The sequence below is a fragment of the Poecilia reticulata genome, unplaced genomic scaffold (assembly GCF_000633615.1).
Source record: "Poecilia reticulata strain Guanapo unplaced genomic scaffold, Guppy_female_1.0+MT scaffold_131, whole genome shotgun sequence".
Classification (NCBI taxonomy): Eukaryota; Metazoa; Chordata; class Actinopteri; order Cyprinodontiformes; family Poeciliidae; genus Poecilia; species Poecilia reticulata.
Window position 1 is genome coordinate 886,631 of NW_007615014.1, and position 24,198 is coordinate 910,828.

Sequence of the window (24,198 nt, forward strand, 5' to 3'; positions counted from 1 at the left end):
TCAGTTCACACATACAGTTTAAAGAGGAGAACACTTTAAACTGACTAACATTTAGACTGAAAGTAACAACAAAATGATAATACCAAAAAATCCCTATCAAGAGCAGATCAGGGATGTTTGGTTGAGGTTTGAGAAGTCTTGGAGAAGACACTGATGTTCCCGTTGAGGCTCCGTGTAAGACTCTGTCCTTCATCTTCCAGCCCTTCTGTCCCAGGTGGTCGTCTTGGTGACGGTTCTGGTTCTGGTCATCATAGGCGTGATCTTCTTCATCATCCTCATTGCTCTCTGGAGAAACGTCAGTAAGATCATCAAGTTGAGTATTTACCAAACCTCTGCTACGGCCCAAAGGATCTGGAGTCTGGTCTCTTCATGTCTGCAGAAGCCTCACTATGAAGCTCGCTGGAAGCTGATGGAGTCTGGAGGTTCTGACGGACAACCGTGTTCCTACGTGGACCCTGAAGACCTGCCCTACAGCTCCGCCTGGGAGATCCCCAGAGACCAGGTGGCACTCGGTACATAGCACCAGCACCTGCAGGTTCTGCCTGGCAGAAACTCTGCATTCAGTTCACCCACAAATGCCCCGTCAGGTCAGACTAGTGTCTGTCTGTCTGCAGGTCAGGTCCTGGGTTCTGGTCCATTTGGACGGGTTGTAGAGGCAACAGTTTCTGGTCTGACTGGCTCTGACACACCAACAAAAGCTGCAGTGAAGATCATGAAGTGTAAGGTCCTCCCCCTCTGAATGTCTGAGTCAAAGCTGCGTCTCAACCTGTGGTTGTGGTTTTGCAGCCAAGAGGGATGCGGCCCAGTCTCTGATGTCCGAGTTAAAGGTTCTGGGTTACCTGGGTCCTCATCTGAACGTTGTCAACCTGCTGGGAGCCTGCACCAGCCCAGGTACACAGTGCACACCTCAGGAGATCCACTTCTGGTTTCGCATTCTGCTCTGAAAACAGCTAATCCAGATGTAATCCAGAATAAAGATGTTACAGGAAAAATGGGCCCAAATCCCAGAGTGAAACTGGATTATAGGCAAAAATTTCCATTCCAACGCAGCCGTGTGATTGGTTAGGAAAAGTAAGATAATTTTATTTATATAGCACATTTTCAGCAACAAGGCAATTCAAAGTGCTTTACAAGAATTAGAGAAAATATAAACAAAATAACTAAAGAAAAACAAAAGTATAACAAGTTTACAAAAGCTACATATTGGTTCCCCATGTTTAATAAGAATAAGAATTTATAAACCAGTCGGGGTTTATTTGGATTCTTGACTTGATCTGATAAAACTAAGTATTGGTTCTCCATGCTTGATTCTATATAGTAGATGGTCGTGAATGTGGATCTAAGATAATGAGTCGTTTCTCTGGGTTCTAATTTTGTTCTAATTCCTGCTCTGGGTTGAATGAAATCCTCTGGATCTTTTTGTTCTAATAGGTTTTATTCCTATTCTTGGTTGAGTGTCTAAATGCTCCACAGTTTATAAAGCATTTAAGATAGATGCTTCTGTGCTGGGTTGCTACGTAAGTATAAGTACTCCATAATTTATAAGATGGGAGTTTCTTTGGATAAACTAGACAGACATGGCAAAGAAATGACACATCAGGAAAAATAGCACATGCAGCCACATTTAGCTTCTTTGGTCAATGCAGCTGAAAAAAAGATAAAGAAGAGATGAACTCTGTGATCGTCTGATCAGCCTGGGAGGAAAGAAATCAGAGATTATACTGGAAATAACCTGGAGTGGGCGGGGCCTGAAAACCAGATCCTGGTTTACCATCAGAACTGCTCCTCAGCCAGATGTTCGGCCGGGTCTACTTGGTTCTGTCCAGGTGTGCTCAGACCTCATCCAGAATTTGTCCGTCAGAATAAAGTCCGGTTCCATGTTTCAGGTCCAGTTTACCTGATCACTGAGTTCTGTCGTCATGGCAACCTGTTGAGCTACCTGCAGAGGAACAAAGACACATTTGGACAGGTGGACATGCCCAGCAGGAGGTGAGCCAACCCTCTGACCTCTGACCTCTCTCTCCCAGTGATTGCTCAGTGTCTCTCGCCCACAGTAACAGCGACGGCGGCTACATGGACATGAACCAAGACGGGCGGGGACGTTATGTCCCTCTGAAGGAACTGAGAGACACCGACCAGGGGACAGGCCTCGCCCCCACAGGTGATGTCATGTGATCAGGTAAACGCAAACAGGAACAAGATGAACTGATGATCACCACTGCTGTTCTCTTTCAGACCACCAGAAGGCGCCATCGCTCCTCCTTAGCGACTCTCCCGTCCTCACCCTGGAAGACCTGTTCAGTTTCTCCTTCCAGATCGCTCAGGCCATGGATTTCCTGTCCTCCAGGAAGGTACGACCACCGCCATTTTGCTTTCGGCAACCAGACTGTCCTCCATCCTGCTTGATCAACCCATCTGCTCAGTTTGACTCGGCTGAATTTGCCTTTTTAATGTCACACCAACTTGACGAAGCAACTCCAGATCAAAAACAAGGCTTAAAAGAATCTGTTCAGCTTTAAATGAAAACCAGAGAAGATCAGCTGGAGTCCTTAACAATGATGGATGTTTGCTACAGTCTGACCAACCACAACATAACCCAGGGAATTATCCCAGGATAGTCTGTAACCCTACCCCTGATCCTGATGGACCTCCTGACCTTCTCCAGACACGTTTCAGCAAATTCTTCACGTTTGGACCAACAGTCCGGTTCTGGTGCCACTAGAGCCTTTAGCCCAGTTACCCCTGATTACTGATAAGCTGCTTTCAAAGCAAGTACTGCTGGTCAGATGATTCTTCCTCTGTTCTTGTTCCTTCTGAGACGTTCAGCTCTTTGGTCAACACCTTGGAGAAGTTTCCTTCTGTCAGACATGAGCAGATTGTGGCTCTTGGTCTGCCAGAGAGAGTCTTTCTCTATCTGAGTAATTCGGAGGTCAAAGTTCACTTCATCTGAAAGTGTTCTGTTCAAGAACTGGGATGAAACGGTTTGGAGAAGCAGCAAAGACCCTTCATAGTCCCACCTGGGAAATTTGAGCCCAGATGTCTCTAGAACCGTTTTACCGCCTGGTCCACATGTGTCTCTAGAACCGTTTTATTGCCATGTTCACATGTTGTGTGTCCCTCAGTGTGTCCACAGAGACCTGGCAGCCAGGAACGTCCTGGTCTGTGAGGGGAAGCTGCTGAAGATCTGTGATTTTGGTTTGGCCAGAGACCTTCAGAAGGACGAAGATTACATCATCAGGAGAAACGTCAGTCCCACACAAGACATTGGTCCCTGATTGATTACATCATCAACCAGGTAGCTCAGGTGTCCTGTGCCTGTTTGGTTTCAGAGCTTCCTGCCGCTGAGGTGGATGTCTCCAGAGAGCATCTTCCAGAACATCTACAGCTCTGAGAGCGATGTGTGGTCCTACGGAGTCCTGCTGTGGGAGATCTTCTCTCTGGGTAACTCAGACTGACCAGTACACAGACCGCAGTATAACCAGTGTAACCAGTTTACATGAGGTGGTGTATTGTGTGGCAGGCTGCACCCCGTATCCTGATCTCCTTACAACCCGACAGTTTAGTTCTGCTCTGAAGAGAGGACACAGAATGGACCGACCAGAACACGTTACATCTGACATGTACGATGACATGTCTTAACACTCATTAACCTGTCTTAACCCGCCTCAATACTCAACACGTCTCCACACGCCTCAGCACGCATCAATAAGCCTCAATACGTCTTCTGGTTCCAGGTATGCTGTGATGAAACAGTGCTGGGATGAAGATCCTCTCTCCAGACCATCTTTTTCATCATTGGTTGTTGTCGTGGGCAACATGTTGCCTGCTGACTACCGACAGGTGAGCTGATGTGGATGAGCAGTCTGAGTCAGGTGTGAGGTCGTCACTCCTCTGTGTGTTGGGTCCTCAGCGGTACACCCAGCTGACTGAAGACTTCCTGAGAGGAGATGGTCCGGCCGTCCTGCAGTCCAGACGCAGCCTGTCCCGGACGACCGAGACGGAGACAGAGACGGACGTCCAGAAGGACAGAAACTCCTCCCACTGCACCGCACGCTTCCAGGAAGCTGAACTCGGCTTTCACTTCACAGAAAGTCCTTCCTCTGACGTGAAGGAGCACCTGCTGGAGGCTGAACCAGAGGACTCGGGCCCCACCCATAATACTTACATCCTGCCTGTTGTCACCATGGAAACCAGCAGCAGCACTGCGCTGGACGCAGTCAGGTACACGTGAAGAGTCTTTCTGTAAATCGGGCGTTCTGGCCCAGCTAGCACGAAGTGATGTCAGAGGTATCTCTGCTGCCATCTTGGTTCTGGAGAGACATTTTTAAAGGTTTTATTGGCTCTAGTGTCCTTTATTTGATAGTTAATTGACAGGAAAGTCGGTAATGAGAGAGGGGGGAAAGACGTATGGCAAAGGTCGCCAGGCCGGGAATTGAACCTGCAACAGCCGCGTCGAGGACTAAGGCCTCCAAACATGGGTTGTGCTTAACCCCTGCGCCACCACAGCACACCCGAGAGACTTTTTTTTTTAACTTCAGTAGAACCTGTCAGAGCTGGTTCTGGTTCTGGGTCCAGATGGCCTTTTCCTTCCATGCTTTTATTGTGAAACTCCTGCAAGAAGCTGTAGAGCATGTCACATGTCTTCTCAGTAGCGTTTCCTTGGCGATGACTGTCTTTTTTTTCCCTTCAGCCCTCTGCTGTCAGACCCGGCCGCCATCTTGGAGTCACAGGAAATGACATCACCACCAGAAACTCCTGCTGAGGAAGAGGAGAGCTGCCTGTGAAGATGTCCCTTCCTGCGTTGGCCCCGCCCTGATGCAGCTGGACCAATCAGAGACAGCGGAGCCGCCATGTTTCCTGCTAATGCGAAGAGAGAAGCAGCTCTAGCTCCGATTTATCCGCAGTCATACCCGCCATGTAGCTCTACTCAGCTTACCTGCTCCTGACCCGGTTCTGACGTGGGTCAGGACTGAGTCAGGACTAAACGCTTCAATAAAAATATATCCAACAGCTTCTCAGTCTCATTCAGCAGACATGATCCACCTTCTGTCCCATCCCTGTGGGGTCGCGGGGTCATGCTGCTGCTAGTTTTCTGTAGCATGTCTGCTTCCTTCAGGTGAGTTCAGGAGTTCTTGGAGGCAAATCTTTATCAGTTTCTGGTTTTCAGAACTAAATGACGATTAAAATGTGAAGTATTTATTTAGCACCAGAGTCTTTAGCAGTTCATGTTAAATGATGGAAACCTGTTAGCATAAACCAGTTATCTTGCAAACATCAGGCTAGCTTTGAAATTGAGCCTTTAATGCGGAACCGTCTGAAGAATCTGGTTCTGATTAAAGCTAATTTCACCCCCATCATCTCTAAACTGCTCTGATTGAAGAACTAATTTCAGACCTGCACTAGATTATTCCACAGTAACAGCACAATAATCTAGTTTCTAATCTAGATTAAACTACTGCGGTTTTTGGGTAATCAGGTGGAATGTCCCTTTGGCTGAATCAGAACCAGGTTCAGATTTTTCCGTGTTTAAGGGTTTCTGTCTGCAGCTGCTTCTGGTTTCTAAACGTATCAGGTGCCAACACCACAACCTGAATTGCCCGTTTCACTGTAGCTGTGTTCTGGTTCTGGTTCTCATTCAGCCTAAAGATTAACATTTAGTTTTTATTAAAATACTAAAATGACCTCCAAGGATAACACACTGGGTTGTGTTGAATGTGAGGAGTCATAATCTGCTGGTTGTCTCATTAGAATCTATTTAAGCTTCAGTGAATGATGGAAACTATTTTTATTCTGCCAGTTATTATAGCATAAATAACATTTATGTTCCTCAAACCTGCGATGCACTGGCGAAAAGGTCCAGGGTGACCCTGCCTCTAGTCCAAAACGTCTCGTTGAAGATTGGCACCAGCACCCCTGCAGACCCTTAACAGGGACAAAGGTGTAAGAAAATGGATGGATGTTCCTCAAACTAAAATGGTGAAGGATGGAACACTTTATTTGAAAGGGTGAGCACTGTGCATAAGACACGACACTGTCATAAATAACATGATGAAGTCTTCATGAATGTTTACACCTGTTGTCATGAGGTGTCATTCTGTAAATAACACGTTTAATGTGATGCACTAAAAGTTGCATTAAAAGTTATTTACAGAATGACACTAAATGACCACAGTCATAAACACTCCATGTTCATGAATGTCGCGTCAGTCTTATGCACACCCCTTCAAATAAAGTGTTGCCATAGTTGTTTTCTGAAATCAGCGCATCATCATCGTCGTCGTCGTTTCTGTGTTGCGTATTTTTGAGGTGTGTTTTGGAAACGGCTGCAGTTTGGTCCTGAATCTCAGGACTTGAACATTGTGGATCTGGTGCTGCTAACGCTGCAGCGATATGGAGGTGGATTACTGTGCAGCGATAACGCGAACGTGTCTTCCTGACGGCATGCGGTCGGTGCTCACACGGACAATCTGGAGGTGTGCGCTGTTACAGCCGGCCTAGGCTGCGTCCAGCTACTGGCAGTTTCTACTGTCTGCCAGGTTCTGCTGCCATCTGCGACTCGATAAAACCACGGATAACTTGTCTTCAGCTCCACAAAATCTTTGGATTTTGGAGCAAAACGGACAGAAATGATAAAAACAGCACTTATATAATTATTTATTGTAGTATAATGAAACATATTTGGTGCTTGCCATAGCAATGCATGGAAGGCACCTGTTGTTCTACCGTCAATAGAATGTAGCTTCATTAATTAATTAATTAATTAATTAATTTATTTATTTATTTATTTATTTATTTATTTATTTATTTATTTATTTATTTATAAATTCCTTCGTTCATTTATTTATTTCAAATAAACGTGCAGCTCGATCTCGGCATCCGGGCTATTACTTTAATTGGGTTTTCGAGTAAAAATGGCGACGTAATAAGCTAAAAACGAGCAAATTTAGAAATTTAGAGTGTGTTTTAGGGTGGACCTCTGACTTTTTAACTCGCTCTCACGCCCACAAATATCGCTCTGTTGGTATGAAAGTCGGTCATGACATCGCACAGAATGTCTGCTGCCGTAAAATGTTTTCAAAATTTCTCTAAAGTTTTACGGTTTTATGTCAAGATTCTTCAGAGTGAACTGGTGTCGCAAGGAAAACTCAGGCTCTCAGCCATTCATTTTCATCCATTTATCAAAAATGTCAGAGCTCAGCGCACACCATCTCTCTCTCATCCGTGTTATTGCTGTGAGTGGGGTACAAATATGAATCGCGGTACTATCGAAAAATAACTATTAATTTCATAATTATGCATGAAGTATTCCCTGTAATATCAATTCTATGACTGAGGTTTTGAGATAAACTTCTTTTCCTTAGCAACTTCATAAATGTTAAAGATTTTCAGAAGTGAAAGAAATCTATTACATCTTATAACAAAATTCAGCTTTCCAACAGGGATGTAGAATTAAATTATGATATAAACGATTTAATCCTCTGGCTAAGTTTTTATTCACAAATACTGCTTTCTAAAAATCACCTCCATCAACATCACAAAAGCCCAATTTTTGTCCCAAAATGTTAATATCCTTAAGATTTGAAATTTCTTTTGCATTCATTACATTTTGTTTTACTTTCCTCAGTTGACTATTCATTTTATTTCTTCTCTTTCTGGTCAGTTTATCAAATCTCTGTTTAATTACTAATGTGTGCCTTACTATTTTTTTAGAATTAATTTTCTATAAAGACAAAAAACCAAAAAAAAAAACATTGTCATAATTTCGCCTTTTGACTCCAAAATTCACATGCAGCAATTAATTGTGGGTAATACATTTCACCAAAGTTCGCATGAATGTGGGTTTGGTGTAAGGGTGAAAATAGGACCCAAAATGGGCGGAGTCAAAGAAGGAAGTGGAGAATTTGGGACACTGACCGGACTTTCCTCCTTGATGCTGGATCTGACCACGCCCCTGGACCCTGTTGCCCCGCCCCTGTCTGTCTTTCCTGAGTTCATCTTCATTCTCATAATGTTTACAATCATCTCAGATTCATAGAGACATGAGAATCATATTCAGATTTCATCACTCTTCAATATAATAAATTATAAAGGAAAACAAGAATCAGGATTATTTTAACTATTTGTAATTCAAATCATTATTATTATTATCTATTTTTTCAGTTTTGGGCTGATCAGCAAAATGATTTTAACTAATTCATATCGAATAACCAGATAATTCAGCCATGATCTCTCAACATATCTGGACTCTACTCACTCCAGGTCACTCCAGGTCGTCACAGATGAACTTCTGGTCCTGTCTGATCCAAACCTGAACTCGTCGGTTTCTCAGAGTTAAAACCTCACAAACGTTTTTTTATGGAGTCGCTTATGAGCTTTGAGAACTGTTTGATGATGTGATTGCAGAATCAGATCATGTGACCAGAAGAGGAGGAAGAACAGGAGGAGAAGGAAGAGGAGGAGGAGGAGGAGGAAGAGGAAGAGAAGTAGGAGGTGAGTTTGTTTCAAGAGGAAGTTTCTCCTTCAGCCAGATTCACTCTGGCTTTAGCCTGAGAGAGAGAAAGAGAGAGAGAGATGAGGCTCCATTCAGTGCTGCTGTTGATCGCCCTCGGTGGCTGCGCTGCTGCAGGTCAGATAATATTTATTTACTCATTAATTACCCATTTATTACTCTCTGATGCACATTAATTACCCAAAATGGTTCATGAGTTTATTAACATCAGAACAAGTTCATTAATAATCTGATGATTTTTGTCAGATTATTAAACCAAACACACCACCTCTTACAGTTTTAAAATAGCTGCTTATTGTAATTAAGTATTACTATGATTGAGCTGTTAATAAATGTTAATAACCTTTTGTTACCTGTTGATTTCATACCTAAGTTGAATTAATGTGGAAATGAAACCAGGCAGATTCATGGGGTTCACTTACTTTCTAAATTAATAAAAACAACAAACTGATGATTTCATGGGAAAATGTTTTTTCATTTTTTTTATAAAATAGATTTGATAATAAACAGAATCTGTTCAAACTAATAATTTAATGTTTCCTATAAACTCAGTTGATCATATTTCATGTTAACAAACAATAATTAGCGGTTTATTACTGCATAATTAGTGTTTACATTAAAGATACATAACTAATGAACCCTTAGGTCACCATATAATAACCTGATGATTATTGATCTGATGATTATTGATGAAAGATCTGATGATTATTCAGCCGCTGCGTTTACAGATTTGTTTTACACAATAAAAGTGATATAAAAATAATCCAGGAACATAAAAACTGGCTAATTAAATATTAATATTTATGGACCAAAAATGTTTTCCTCTTTTAAACTTTATTCAATTGATTCTCACCTGAAGAAGCTTCTCAGAGCCGTTTGGGCTGGGCTCGGAACCAGAACCAGGCCACTAACGAGCTCATTACAGAGTGAACCAATCAGGCCGGAACATGAAGCTGGTTCTGATGATAATCAGTTTTTTCTGACAGCAGCAGATCATGATGGTCTGGATCTGGTTCCGGTCCAGATTTTGGTCTGGATCTGGCCTAGTTTTGGTTCTGGTGAAACGACTCGGTCGAAATATTCCTCAGATGTTTCTTAAGCAGTAAGCGGCCGCAGATCACACGACCCAAAAGGAAGTCATACCTGAAACAGTTGCAGGTTCTGTTTCTGGTTCTGATTCTGCAGGTTTCGTTCCTGCAGGGCCCCAGACGGCCGTTCAGACAGCAGACCACAAGCAGGTTACCATGGTGACGACACCTTTGGGATGAGTCCAATAAATGGTTCAGCTTTTGGCAACAGAAACATTAAAAATAAGATTTTAAAGCAGAAAATGTGAAAAATGCTTTTATATAATTTATTTTTCAAGGTTTATTAATTCGTCTCCATGTTGTTAGTTTATGAGACAAATAATCTGAGAACAGATCTCCTAGAAATAAACAGCAACAACAACAACAATAATAATAATGATAACAATATATTATTATTTTTGTTATTGTTATTGTAACAAAAATAGTAATAGCAAAAGAAGCTTATTATCATTGATAGTAATAATAATAGTAATAATAATGATTATTATTGTTGTTATTTTCTCAATAATAACAATAGAAGTTTTATATTATTGATAGTAATAATAATAATTTATCATTATTATTATTATTATTATTATTATTATTATTATTATTATTATTATTATTATTATATTAATATTACAGTTCAGTTTGAACTGAACGTATAAAAATACAAACTGACGTTTTGATCATTTGTGACATAATAATGTGTTTCCTGTTTTGATCTGCACGGTCTCAAGTTTCTGATCGATTGCTAAACGTTTCTACGTTGAAGGGAAACTAGACCTGGAGTGATTGACAGCTTAGCGCTGTCAATCACTATTGTGCACACGCTGCTCACTCACTCCCCAGTTGCCCTCTGCTATGGTAGCAGAGCCTGTAGTGAATGCTAGGACTAGTTAGCATAGCCACCATTGAGAGCAGTCACTGGTGGCTATGCTAACCCGCTACTATGCTAACTTTCATTACAGTTTTCCTCACAGTAGTTCTTTCTCCGTCATCAGCACATTTAGCAGTGAGTACATGATGCTGATTGACAACGCTAAGCCCCACCTCCTGCCTATGATTGGTTGTTTTTGGTGCGTTTCGGCAGCATCTGCTCAGGGAGGATCCGCTCTGATTATCTGAATCATAACAAACATGGAGACAGATCAATAAATCTGTAGAAATTTCTGATCATAAAGTTCCTCTGACGTCTCACACATTAAACCTCAAAAAGCAGCTGAAGGTCTTCTGGTTCTAGTTTTGGTTCTGGTTCTGCTCAGACAGCTGAGTCCTGACTGAAGGTGACCTGCTGCCATGGAGATGTCCGAGTTATTTTATACCCTGATTGTTTATGACGGGATGTAAACATGAAACTGAACAGAACCACTGTGTCTGACCCGATCCCGGCTCACCATTTCTGGATCTGATTCAGAAGAACACCTGTCAGGTCCAGAACCACCAGAACCACTGACAGGATCTGCTGCAGAACCGGACCTCTGACATCCAGGAGAACTGGACCAAGATGGAACCGGATCCCTGAAGAAGAACTGGACAAATCCACTCCACGTTCTTGACCCGGTAATCAGCCTGAAGGCACTCCTTGGTACCGTTGGTACCAGCCCATCACCAGAGGCTCTGGAACCGACCCCTTCAACCCCCACTCCTCCTCAGTTGAACCTATAAATACCAGTAAGTAGGGTGTAAACATTGTCGCCGTGGTAACCGGTTCCTCCAACGCGCTGCAGAGTTCAGACCAAAGAAGAAGTCAGAGGAGGAAGTGGGAGAAACCTGGGGGGGGGGGTCCAGTGTGTGTGCGTATGTGTGTGTGTGTGTGGTCTGTGGTCGAATGTGTTTCCTGGCTCTCTGAGGTTTCTTCACTTCTCCCTCCGATCTGAAACCGACTGCAGAACTTTCTCCAAAAACAGAAGTGGGACAATAGGACCTGCAGCAACTCAGGGCCGCTCCCGACCCCGGGGCCTGAACCGGGTCAGAAACCTGGTGCCAGAGCCGGTGTTCTGATTTTGGAGCCAGAACCTGATCACCATGCAGTGATCAGGCTCTGCTGATCACCGGACGATCTGATCCAAGTGCAACAGAGACCTGGAGTCGGGAACTGACCTGAAGGCCTCATAGAGCAAGAGGAAGGCAGGAAGTGCCCCCTGCTGGTGGATCAACCTGCAGTGGGGGTCACCTGTCTCTGTCTCCATGGAAACTTCAGATTGCATAGATCAGACAGGACCAGAACCAAACCGTAAAGTCGCTGAACAGAAACATGAGAGGATGTAGCATCTTTGAATCAAAGGAGTTATAGATCTATTGTTATAGACCTATATTAATAAATCTAGAGTTATATATCTAGATTTATAGGTCTGGGGCTGTAGATCTAGATTTATAGATCTAGAGTTGTTGGTCTAGATTTATAGATCTGGGGCTATGAATCTAGAATTGTTTATCTGGATTTATGTATCTACAGTTATTGCACAGCTTCGTTTGTTCCAGATGGAATCTAGAGATCAGGATGACCTCTGAACTCTGACCTGAACCTTCAGAGCCACATAAAAACGGTTCCAAAGTGGGCCTTCTATCAGCTGGAGAACATTTCCAGGATCAGAGGACTAATGTCTCAGCACCAGAGAAACTCATCCAGGCGTTTCTCTGCAGTGGCATTGATTATTGCAGCAGCGTCTTCACAGGTCTGTCTTTCAAATCAATGGTCCAGCTGCAGCTGATCCAGAACACTGCTGCTGGAGTTCTGACTAAAACCAGGAAGATAGAGCACAACATCCAATTCTACATCACCCACTTCTACAGTCTTTCACTGAGAGAAGAGACTTTAAATACTGCTGGAGGTTAGAAATCACTGAACGGATTAAAGATCTGCTGCTACTGGATCAATCTGCTGCTTCTGGTTCTACTCTGCATCAGAATCAGAACCAAACATGGAGAAGCAGCATTCAGCTTCTACGAACCACACATCTGGAACAAACGTCCAGAAAACTAAAAAACAGTTGAAACCTTGAGATCCTTTAAATCTAGAAAACCCAACTGGTTAATTACTTTTGAAACTTTGATCAATATAATCAAGTTTTATTCTTGATGATTCTGATGATGATTACTGATCAGATTGAATATTTGTTGATGACAGTTTGATGTTTTACGATGTAAATCCTCTTCAACTGCTTTGCTGCTGAAATATGTTTTACAAATAATCTTCAATTGACTTGAGTCCCCAACCGGACCAAAACCGGACCAAAACCGTATCAAAGTCATACCAGCTGTCCAGGTTAAACACGATCAGCAGATTGAACCGGGCCAGAGGAGCTTCAGTGAACTTTGGGTCCATTCCACCATCAGTAACATGGTGACACCCTGCCAGAGTGTGTGTCCGTGTCCGTGTGTGTGTGTGCAGTTTCAGTTCAGCTTTTCTCAGATTGTGAAACCCGATGACGTCTCCAACGGTCACATGAAGTTCTGCAGCAGATCTGTTCACTGGAGGCGGTTCTGATCCAAACAGGAAACATCTGCTTCTTGGAGGATCTTGCAGTCTGAACCCACAACACAGCCACACGCACACACACCAGAGACCAGAACCCAACCAAAACCATGGCATTCAGAGTGATGTTCAGCGTTTTGCATTCAGATCAAAGTTCAGTTTAGTTCTAGTCTTACCAAAAAACCTCCTTCCTTGTTTGCTGAATCCAACATGGCTAAGTGCTAATGGCTAAGTGCTAACTGTTAACGTGACTTCTGATAGCTTCCTTTGACTGTGGCTTTCTTCTGATAGTTGCCCTGTGGACAGGTTGCCTGATAGTTGCCCTAGTTGCTGTTGATCATTTTGTCCTGGGTCTCCATCTTGGCTGATCTTTGATCAGAGCTCTACTTGTTCAGCTTGGAAGTTTAGCTGGACTTTGACTAGGCCGTGTCTTGATTCCATTGGGCCAGACTCTTTGGTTTCTGATTGGACGGCGAGACATTCAAAGCCTCAGCATGCTGTGAACTCCCTGAGCGCTCTACATGCTCCTCCGTGATGCCGTTTGCGCCAAATCATCTCTGAACCTCTGAGGCATCACAGAGCAGCTGGAATAACACTGGGATTAGATTAGATTACACACAGCTGGACTCTACTTAGTCATTAGGAATCATCAAGCAGCTTCTGGAGACAACTGAATAACCTCAGAGAAAAGGGGGGGTGAATACGTTTTCTGCATTTATTAGTTTTTATTTGAAAGAAATTAGTTTGAATCATGAATCATTTCTACTTCATCGTTATAAGGCACTTTGTGTTTATATTAAATTCCAGTGAAATATATTTATATTTATGACAAAATATGGAAAAGTTCAAGGGTATGAATACTTTTGCAATACGTGAATATATATATACACAAATCTATGTGTGTATATCTATATCTGTATATAGACAAATACACATGCACACACATACGTGTGTATCTATTTGTGCATCTCTATGTGTGTGTTGTGAGCGTTGCTGTTGCAGTCGAGGTTTTTGCAGCAGCAGATATTGCGGTCGAACCTCAAACCCCTCTCTCCTCCCAGAAACCATCGGGCCTTAGTCACTTTCTGTTTTTATCAAACTTCCTTCACTGTCCTGTCAGGCGCCGCCTGAACTCACTGCTGCCCTCTGGTGGCCACTCCAGAGAATTCGTTGATGCTTTCAGGTCGGGCTGCGCAGGTTTTGGTTTTCAAATAAAGTCTAATTTTTGCGTCTCCATTAATCTCTCGGCAGCTTTTGGTTTCATGTAATCCTTTTAGTTTCTGAATGTCTAAACTCACCTGAGCTGCCCTCACCTACCCTCACATGGAGTCAGGTGTGAAACTGTCGTCATGGTTTCTGACCTGGGAACTAACAGAGCTGGACTCTGTAAAGTTTCACCTCCACGGTCGTCTTCACTGCAGGTGACCATCGACCCGCCGACATGACGATGGGCGCCGCCCAGGCTCCCGACCAACCAGGGCTCGACCCTGCTGCCCCGGGCTCCACTCCCAGGATCTCAGAACTGGTTCAGAACCAGGAGCAGGGCGACATTTGGAGAGCACAGGTTCTGGAGCTGCTGACCCGGTTGGTTCAGGCCCAGGAGGAGCGGGCCAAACACCAGGCCCAGGTTGTGCAGCAGCTCAGCATTCTGGTCAATCAGGTGAGTTCAGCCCAGGTAGCCCAGTTTAGATCAGCTAGGTCCGGTTAAGCTTATTGTCTAGTTTATGAGACATTTTGAGTTAATCTGTTAGCTTTAGCATTAGCTAACCTCCAGAACATCTGGATCAGATTTCTGGGTCAGCTTGGTACTGCTCCCATTGATGAAGGACCAACAAGAACCTTCTGCTCATGATTGGTTCTGATCCATTCTGACTGAACTCACCTGGACTCACCCTCAGGGCTCCCAGCAGATCCAGAACCTACAGAACCTGGCCCGGCACCAGAACCTGCTGGTGGAGAACCACCAGGCTTTACTGCTGCAGACGTCACGCATCGCCACCCAACTACAGGAAATCAACAAGAAACCCACCGCTCTTGGCCAATGAGATCCTCTGACTACCCACAACCAGCCAATCAGATCTCTGTCTCTATATGCAACCAATCAGATTCTTTGGAATCAGACATGTATTTGAATCAATGTATTCTTCTGAAGGCTGACCAGATTTCTTAATTAACCAATTAGCCTTTGCGTTTAATAATTAATTAATTGATTGACTGATTCTGTGATGTTTTAAACTGTAAAACACAAACTAACTGTTCACCTGTTCAAGCTCTAAATTGCTTCAGGCTTTAATTGCTCTGTTAATAAGGATTTTAAATAAAAGTTGACATTTTTTTCTGCAATTTTGGCTTCCTGTTTATGATGAAACTCAACACCACCTGTGTGTTCACACACTTGTCTGTTTACGTACAGATCTGCATAGACTCGCTTTATATGAATCTGCCAGGCTTGGCGGTTGTTGCCAACATGTTCTGACGTGTGTGCACCACCTGGTGTCGAGCACCACTTGGTGTCCTCAAGTGTGCGCTCTACCTGTTTCAGGTATTGTTGGTTTATCGAAATTTGTCGTGTCTCTTCGTTTCAGAACCTCCAGGACCAACACGGATCCAATTAAACTCGATCCTCCAACCAAACCAGTCAGAGGTCGTTCTGATTGCCGGCTCTAAGGTCCAGCTTGGTTGCTTTGGTGGCGGGTTGGTGGACATGTCCACCACTGCGCTTCGTCCATTACCTAGGGATCGTCTGAACACCTTGCAGATCAGCAGTGTGACTCCCAGACACACCGGTACGTACCATTGCAGGTACGCCAACCAGAGCCTGAACCACCTGAACACCTGGATACACCTGTATGTCAAAGGTAAGCAGGCCCAGTGACCTTCCTGTTTACTTCAATGACATCACTGACATTACCTAATTTCCCGTGATTCTCCTCTGTCAGATCCAGGTAACAACTCTATGGTGTTTGTCACGCCTCGCTACACAGCTGACTATCCTCAAGAGGGTGATGACTTCCTGTACAAGTGTCTGCTGACTGACCCATCTGTCACAGACCTCACCCTCCAATCAGAGGGTGGGGACCAGGGGCGGGGCCTGCCCCCAGGTATGAACGTCACCTTAGACCCTCGAAAAGGAGCCTTGATCAAACATACAAGGATGTCCTTCAAAGGCCGGTACGCCTGTTCGGGTTGGAGGAATGGGCAAGAGTTCCGATCAGAGCCGTTTTCCCTGATGGTGGCTCCCAGTAAGACACTTGTCTCTCTACACACCTGTCGGACATTACACCTGACTGTCTACCTGTTTGATGCCTCCGAGTCTCTGCCTCACCCTCTATCTGTCTGTCTGCAGTGGAACTCCCTCCCTCCGTTGCTGTCAGTCAGGGTGAGTGGGTCCATCTCCGAGGAGAACGGTTCACAGTCACCTGTCAGAGCAGCAACCCTTCACACAGCTACACTGTCACCTGGACTCACCCACACATAAAGGTGAGCAGTCAGAGGTCACTTGTGTCTCTTTGGTCCCTAGTGGCCCACCTGTCTGCCTCTAACAGGTAGTTTGGTTGTTTTAGGACCTGGAAGTCAAGAGAAACCAAGACTACGTCAATGGGTACGTTAACATCAGCAGCACTCTGACCGTCTCTTCTGTCAACCATCAACACAGCGGACTGTACACCTGTACTGCTGCTGGCAGAGCTGGGGTTGCCACGGCAACCACCCACCTGACTGTGTTGGGTTAGTAATCAGTCAATACCAAGGCGATGATAACAGATCAGGGTCTCCATGAAACTGGACCATATATCTGGAGAAAAGGCAACCTTCATGCCATCTTCTCTTCCTCCTCTTCATCAGATCAGCCTTACCTGAGGATCTACCTTCAGACTGCCAACACCCAGCAGGTCTCCGATGACCTGCCAGGCAACTTCAGCAGGGGACCCGAGGCTACGACTGAGGAACCAGCAGCTAATCTCAGCTTCGATTCGGAGGAGCTGCAGAGAGAACTGGTGTTTAACGGGAGCAGAGGCAGCGGCTGCAGGACGGTGGAGGTGTTCGAAGGTGGAGACCTGACCCTGACCTTCATCATGGAGTCCTATCCTCCAATCAGACAGCATCACTGGACAACACCAGAACATGTAAACAATGATGGCAGCAGTGTGTATGAGAGGAGCTACACAGCTATAGCCTACAGGTATCCCAACCATTCCACCTTAAAACTCTGCAGACCAACCATTTCACTTGAAACCCAAAATACAGAAACCATAGTAGTCACGCCTCCATAAACCTGACAATACCACCTTAACTGGTGGTATTGTCAGTGCCAGCTGCACTGTGGTGCACTACCACAGTGCAGCTGGCACTGTGGTAGTGCCAGCTGCACTACCACACCAGTGCAGCCGGATCTACCAGCTGCACTGGTGTGGTACCAGCTGCACTACCACCTTGGAATGTCCAATAATCATCAGTAGCCACCTTAATAAATGCAGATATGTATACCAGACTTCCACACCACCTTTAAAAATAAGCCAGCTGCACTGCCTACCACCTTAAAAACAGCCTATCAATATTTCAGTCTGACCACCTTAACGGCTTTGATATAACGTAACCTTACTAACGTAACTGAAGACCTTTTAATATTAATGTTTGTTAAGGTGGTATGTTTGACACCACTTTAAGTTGGTGGTTCTGGTAATGTGTTTTTAAGGTGGTATTACTGGTATTTCAGCTTGACATTGTTGATGAGTGTCAAGGTGGTATTTTAGAGCAGCCACTGAGATTTCAGTGATATAAAGGGATTTTATTTAATGATTGAAGGAGATACTTTTGGTCACATTTAGTTGCTTTTTAAGGTGTTATATATAAGCTCTGTGACTTGTTTTAAGGTGGTATTGTTGTTGGAACAGGTCAGAGGCCAACCTTCTGGTGCGGCGTGTTCGTCAGGAAGATAGCGGTCGATATTCTTTTAATTTTTCTAATTTGTTCTTTAACGGGTCGCAGGATGTGGACCTCCGGATCTACCGTAAGAACCGGTTCCACCTTTTCTACATCTGATTGTTTCTTTGGGTTTTTCGTGCTGGTGAACCGTTCGATCTGATCCAAACCCTACAGGTTCTCCGACTGTCAGCATCACGCAGCAGAACCAGTCCCTGATGTGCAGCAGTTCTGGTTACCCACAGCCCACGGTCTTCTGGTCCATCTGCACCCATGTGGACAGGTATGTGAACTGAGCTGCCACCGCCCCCTACAGGCTCTGCATAGTGTGTCCATGCACACATGCATGGGGTCACTTGCAGCGCCCCAAGTGCCACTGGGGGCACTGCAGTCTGTGGCACTTGAAGAACATGAAGTTTTATTTATTATTGTTGGGAAGTTTTGGTCAGAAACATCTGCAGCCATCAGAATAAAAGCCAAGATGAAGCTCTGATCTCCTGCAGGTGTGAACCCAGCTCCAACCATCAGGTGTCTCCATCTGCTGCAACCTCAGAGGACGGGGAGGAGGTGAGGACATTCTTCCCTCTGTCCACCCCTGATGATGATGTCACAGTCATGTGTTTGGCGTACAACCTGGTGGGCGAGTCTCGTCAAGTGTTTGTTCATCGTGAGTATCATTGGAACCCAAAGTGACAAACCTCAGAGATCTGATCCCAGACCAGCTCCGCTCTTAGCACCAGACTGGCCTTGGTACAGTCTGGACTCTGTAAAGAAAGAGCAGAATAGGATTAACAGAGCTCAGTGTCTAAATCCAGATTAGGTTTAAAATTGACTCCTGCCTAGAAAACTGAACAGTTGCTAACTTTGGTCCATCCGGTGCTGCGTTCAGGTTCCACAGGAATTCGCACCGTCTTCACTCCAGCTCTGATTGGAGCGCTGAGCGTCTCCTCCATCCTCCTCCTGCTGCTGTTATTTGTGTTCTACAAGTGCAGACAGGTGAGTTCCTCTGGGGACGGTGAGTACGGGTTCTGGTGTTCTTTGTGAGTAACAGGAACCAAAACCAGAACCACAGGCAAACCATCCTTTTCTCTTCGACCAGAAACCAAGGTATGAAATTCTGTGGAAGATCATTGAGAGCAACGATGGCAACAGCTACACCTTCATTGACCCCACCCAGCTGCCGTACAACCAGAAGTGGGAGTTTCCTCGAGACAAACTGCGACTCGGTATCAACGGGACCTTTGACCTCTGTGTAGCCTTCCTCAGCCTTCCTCTCCCATCTTTTTACCGTGTCCCTGCTCTTTGTCCTTCAGGCGGCGTCCTGGGCTCGGGGGCGTTTGGAAAGGTTGTTGAGGCGACGGCGTATGGCCTGGGAACAGAAAACAAGGCTACCAGAGTTGCTGTCAAGATGCTCAAACGTGAGTGGTCCCGCCTTCACAGTCAGCATCCGGCTGCCATGTGACCAACCACCTGAGTTTTATGTGTATACCTGCAGCCAGCGCTCACTCAGAGGAACGGGAGGCTCTGATGTCAGAGCTGAAGATCCTCAGCCATCTCGGTTACCATGACAACATCGTTAACCTGCTGGGAGCATGCACGCAAGGAGGTAATCAGTCCGAACCCAAAGGGTGTGACAGATGGAACACAAAGACCTTGGGATTACCCGCTTTAAGCCTTAAGATAGCCTTAAGTCAGTTCCTAACCATTCATAAGCATTAGTCTAGGTTTAAATGGCCGTCCATGCATCATGTAAACCCTCTGGTTCTTATGGACAGTGGAGTTTGTCTCAAGCTGTGTTTAGGGTGAGAGGCGTTGGACACCCTGGACAGGTCTAGAGTCCATCACAGGACAGACAACCACGCAAACTCAGACCTGAGGACAAACACAGACACCAGTTAGCCTAACTGTTGTGTCTTTGGGCTGTGGGATGAGTTATTCCAGAACCAGCAAGGAACCAGGAAAAGCCTGAAACCCTCTGGTCTAAACCAGTCTGAAACCGGTGTGTTACTGGTCTAAACTCGAGCAGTTTCAGTCAGGATTCGGATCTGGTGCGTCATGCACCAAGTTTAAGACTCCCCAGAACCATTCTTAGGTCAGGTCTTATCTAGTGTAAACTGGTCAGAAACCATTTAAACAGTTCCTTACCCAGTCTGAAGTGGATCTTGGAGGAACCACAACGGCTCTCAGGTGTGCGATGTCCATGTGTCGACGCGTTCTCTCTCTGAGTTTGTATCGCCTGCCGATGTTCATCAGAATATCCAAGAGACGCTTCAGAATTCAGATGAAAGTTCTGCACATTGGTTTATTGATTGTTTCATGTTTGCTATTAGCTAAAACACTTTGAATCATATCTCTTAACCTTTGACCCTGACAGGCCCCATGCTAATGATCACAGAGTACTGTAGCCATGGCGACCTACTCAACTTCCTACGGACTCACATGCCAGACTTCATGGCGTCCATGATCACCATAGACGAGGTTGGAGATGAGGTCTTCTATAAGAACCTGACAGGACAGCAGGAAAGGCTACGCAGGTCAGAGGTCATCTGTACAAAAGTTAGAATCTGTCTGTTCGAGTCTGGTCTTCAAAACAGCTAAGATGGTTAAAGTCAGATGATTGCTATTTATTCCTGCTGATGCTGACGAGTTCCTGCTAGTTAATGTCTCTCCACCTATAAGACCTGGGCAGGTGAATCATACCATCCAATCATGTGACCTGCAGTGACAGCGGGATCTCATGCTGGTCAGAGTACCAGGAGATGCAACCGTCCCTGACTCCAAGTCCAAATGAGCCAGGTAATACAGAGCCCAGCTGGATGCACCTGGTTTTACCTGCACTTTCACCTGAGCTCACCTGGGGTTCTCTGTCAGGCGAGCACATGGTGAGCCTGTCCCTCTGTGACCTCCTGAGGTTTTCCTACCACGTGGCTCAGGGATTGGACTTTCTTTCCTCCAGAAACGTGAGAACACACCCCGACATACACACGCAGTAAATCAGTTCAGGAATGTCTCAGAACCAGAACCCAGCCAAGCCTGGTTCCTACTGCAGTCCTAGATCCGGTTTAAGAGCTGCTACAGCGGGAGGGTGAGGCAGAATGTGTTTAAAATGCTGAAAGTCCTCTGACCTGTGTGTCTCACCTGTTGGTGCTCCAGTGTATCCACAGAGACGTGGCAGCGAGGAACGTCCTGCTGACTGACTGTCGGGTTGCAAAGATCTGTGACTTCGGTTTGGCTCGAGACATTCAAAACGATGACAACTACATTGTTCAGGGAAACGTCAGTAGTTTAACTCAACACAGACTGATTCCTCGGATCCAAAGGGAACTTAATCTTGAAATTTGGCGTTTTATTTTGACAGGCCCGGCTGCCGGTGAAGTGGATGGCTCCAGAGAGCATCTTTCAGTGTCTGTACACAGTTCAGAGTGACGTCTGGTCCTACGGGGTCCTGCTCTGGGAGATCTTCTCTCTGGGTAACCGTAGGAACAGTATCCTGAACCTCACTGAGAAAGGTGAAGCACCTGAGCATCTTTGAATCACTTCCTGTGTTCATCTGCTCAGGTAAGAGTCCGTACCCCAACGTTGTTGTGGATACCAACTTCTACAAGATGATCAAAGACGGCCACCATATGGAGCAGCCGGAGTTCGCTCCTAATGAAATGTGAGAAAAATCTTCTTCATGCTTGTCATGTTTGGAAGCCCGGACAAGGTAGAAACACGAGTAGACAAAGAACTCTTCTTTAACAGCTTTTATTCTTAACTTGCTCAGCAGTACAGCAGCATCAGGAATTCCTTTCCCCCATCTTATTACCTCTTCTTCTCCCCTCTACAATCAGTACTATTCTCATACACCACCTAGTGGTAGACACAACAATGCTGATTTGATGGAAATTTTACTGAAGGTGATGCTCACCTGTTCAAACCCTTTCATTTATTTTCTCACCTATTTTCCTAAGAATTTCCATGGCAAAAGTTCAAGTAGGTAAACCAAAACCTGCATGAAGAAGGGAAATGTAGTTCCTCCAACCCCGGTCCTCCAGCTCTACTGACCTGGAACACAACTTTATTTATAAAGCATTCAGAACAACAGAGTTGGCCAAAGTGCTGCACATTAAAACAGTTAAGAGATTAAAGCAAACACCTCAAACTGAGTCAAAAGCCAAAGAAAACGATTTAAAAAGAGGAAATGAATCAGCGTGGTAGGTTTAGGGTTACGCAGTCACAAGCTTTTCTTTTGCATCTTGAAGCTGCAGTGAAGAAACGCTTGAACTCACTGGTGAAAACTGCCCAACGTTGACCTTAACCTTGCTCCGTCCCTGGGCAGCTTTGGGTTTGGAGAGTCCAGTCCTTCTGGTTTCAGAGGCTGAGCCGTGATGGGAGCCAGCCTACATCTCCAGAGCTGTTCCTTTACTGTCAGCCAGCTGCATTCACTGACTGCAAGGCCACATCTGAGACCTTGGCCTCACCTACCATCTACCTGGGGCTGCTGGACCCCCAGGATCCTGATCTCTGGACCTCCAGGACCCGGCCTGCTGGAGGAGTCATGGTCCACTAGTAGGGCTGCCACCTTTCAGAAATTGCACAATATCGGTCAATGACTGGGGCAGTCATTGTTTGACTGCCCCAGTCAAACAATGACTGGGGCAGCCTACTATATAAAGTACTCGGAGAGCACTTCTTTTATTATTATACATCCACATTTGTAAAACACGTTACAAATCGCGTCCCGTATCGTTTCAATACGGGACGCTACATTTAACAGCCAATTACGGGACGGTTCCGTATTTTAAGGGACGGGTGGCAACCCTATCCACTAGCTTACTATGTTTTCCGCCCACTCAGCCATGAGCCAGGGCCAGTCGTTCAGGCGGTAACACTGTGCAGCAAACGTAACGAAGCTGATTTCCTTTCAGGTATCACCTGATGAAGCTCTGCTGGAGTCTGGAGCCCACCCACAGACCCACCTTTAAAACCATTGGTCAGCTCATCGAAAGGCTCCTCCCTTTGACGAGTGACATGTTGCCTCGTCACAGCGACCAGGTGAGGAAGCTGAGGGTTATCCAAGTCCTCGGCGTTGTCCGACAGGCTGTGGCTTCATTGTTCCACTCTTCTTCTCTTTTCAGGTGATGTATGAAAACATTAATGAATGCAGAGCAGAAGAAGAGGATGATGATGATGATGATGATGATGATGATGATGATGATGATGATGAGGTCCAAGGTGGAATACTGAAGAGAAAAGAAGAAGAGCAAGGTAAGATTTCCTAAAGCTGTTTGCATCCTTCGTAAAACTGATGTGGCTTCACTTCCTGTTCTCCTGCTAACAGATTGCCATGACGACGATGAAGGAGAGGAGAGGGAGCCGACGATGAACAACATCTACCAGCTCTCCTGATCCTCTCTTCTGACCGGTTGCCATGAACTCACATTGAGTTCATCTCATCTCCACACATCAGCAGCTCCTCTCTGCTCTCAGACTCTACTAGAGACTAAAGCCAAAAAAGGAATGATTTGCCGTTAATCCAGCCTGGTCTTGTCTGATCTACTCTACAAACTCTGGAGCTCCAACCGTTTGAAGGTTGGAGCTTTCAACCTGCAACATGATCTGATCCTCTTCTCCAGATCTTCCCTTCACTCCTTCAGACTGAAGCCGATCCGCCAGGCTGGTTTCCAACCCAGAGGTTAGAAATCCAGAACGCAGCTCTGAGGCTCCCCAACCAGGTTTGGTCACTGGGTGGGGTCACCACCTGGAGTCATCAGCTGGGGTCACCAGCTGGGGTCACCAGGCCGTCCGTCCAACAAGTTTCCTTGTCTGATTTCGGTGATTTCTTCCTCTTCAGGTTTGGCAGTTTTGGACGTTAAGCGTTTTTCTTCTTCTCTGAAACGTGTTCAGTGTTGCTCGATAAATTCATGTTTGTGCTATTTGAATCATGTTGTGTCATAAAGTAAACAGGAAGTGCTCTTCAGAATAACAGTCTGGGCTTTATGGAATAAACTCAGAAACAAACCGTTGTGTCTCGACTGGTTTTATTTTCTGAACTTCTAGGCTTCATATAAAAATGTTTGTGATGCACTGAAGATCCATTTTGGACCAGTACCGGTGACATATGAGGTTCTGGATCAGAGATTCTGAAGGATTCATATGAACATCTGACACTATTACCGGGCTGGACTGGCTGGCTGTCAGAACCATCACCCTGGAACCCCAACTGGTTCTGCTGCTGCAGG

At 45.2% G+C, this 24,198-nt stretch overlaps 2 protein-coding genes across 5 annotated transcripts in view; both read left to right on the top strand.

Annotated features, from left to right (window-relative positions):
* Positions 1 to 5,010, top strand: part of LOC103459902 (platelet-derived growth factor receptor beta-like) — a 16,726-nt gene extending 11,716 nt beyond the window's left edge. For all 3 annotated transcript variants that reach the window (XM_008401836.1, XM_008401837.2, XM_008401838.2), the window contains exons 15-27: positions 201 to 295; positions 380 to 512; positions 615 to 719; positions 787 to 891; positions 1,887 to 1,989; positions 2,055 to 2,161; positions 2,236 to 2,351; positions 3,123 to 3,245; positions 3,330 to 3,441; positions 3,521 to 3,620; positions 3,735 to 3,840; positions 3,911 to 4,221; positions 4,691 to 5,010. In XM_008401836.1, coding sequence (XP_008400058.1) covers positions 201 to 295; positions 380 to 512; positions 615 to 719; positions 787 to 891; positions 1,887 to 1,989; positions 2,055 to 2,161; positions 2,236 to 2,351; positions 3,123 to 3,245; positions 3,330 to 3,441; positions 3,521 to 3,620; positions 3,735 to 3,840; positions 3,911 to 4,221; positions 4,691 to 4,784 — 1,610 coding nt within the window. In that variant the 3' untranslated portion in view covers positions 4,785 to 5,010. The remainder of the gene's footprint in view (positions 1 to 200; positions 296 to 379; positions 513 to 614; positions 720 to 786; positions 892 to 1,886; positions 1,990 to 2,054; positions 2,162 to 2,235; positions 2,352 to 3,122; positions 3,246 to 3,329; positions 3,442 to 3,520; positions 3,621 to 3,734; positions 3,841 to 3,910; positions 4,222 to 4,690) is intronic.
* Positions 5,011 to 8,525: 3,515 nt separating this feature from the next.
* On the top strand, positions 8,526 to 23,978 carry csf1rb (colony stimulating factor 1 receptor, b). 2 transcript variants are annotated; one of them, XM_017303024.1, is made up of 23 exons: positions 8,539 to 8,626; positions 14,476 to 14,714; positions 14,953 to 15,912; positions 15,994 to 16,296; positions 16,401 to 16,534; positions 16,618 to 16,780; positions 16,898 to 17,234; positions 17,947 to 18,062; positions 18,152 to 18,257; positions 18,478 to 18,641; positions 18,864 to 18,970; positions 19,074 to 19,200; positions 19,288 to 19,392; positions 19,470 to 19,580; positions 20,349 to 20,508; positions 20,697 to 20,770; positions 20,846 to 20,934; positions 21,128 to 21,250; positions 21,333 to 21,444; positions 21,533 to 21,632; positions 22,885 to 23,011; positions 23,095 to 23,224; positions 23,298 to 23,978. In XM_017303024.1, the coding sequence occupies exons 3-23, from the start codon at positions 15,759 to 15,761 to the stop codon at positions 23,363 to 23,365; spliced, it is 2,910 nt and encodes a 969-aa protein (XP_017158513.1). In that variant the 5' UTR covers positions 8,539 to 8,626; positions 14,476 to 14,714; positions 14,953 to 15,758; the 3' UTR covers positions 23,366 to 23,978. The 2 variants fall into 2 exon arrangements, with proteins under 2 accessions (XP_008400061.1, XP_017158513.1); XM_008401839.2 differs by lacking the exon at positions 14,476 to 14,714 and having other exon boundaries at positions 8,526 to 8,626; positions 15,640 to 15,912.
* The last annotated feature ends 220 nt before the right edge of the window (positions 23,979 to 24,198 follow it).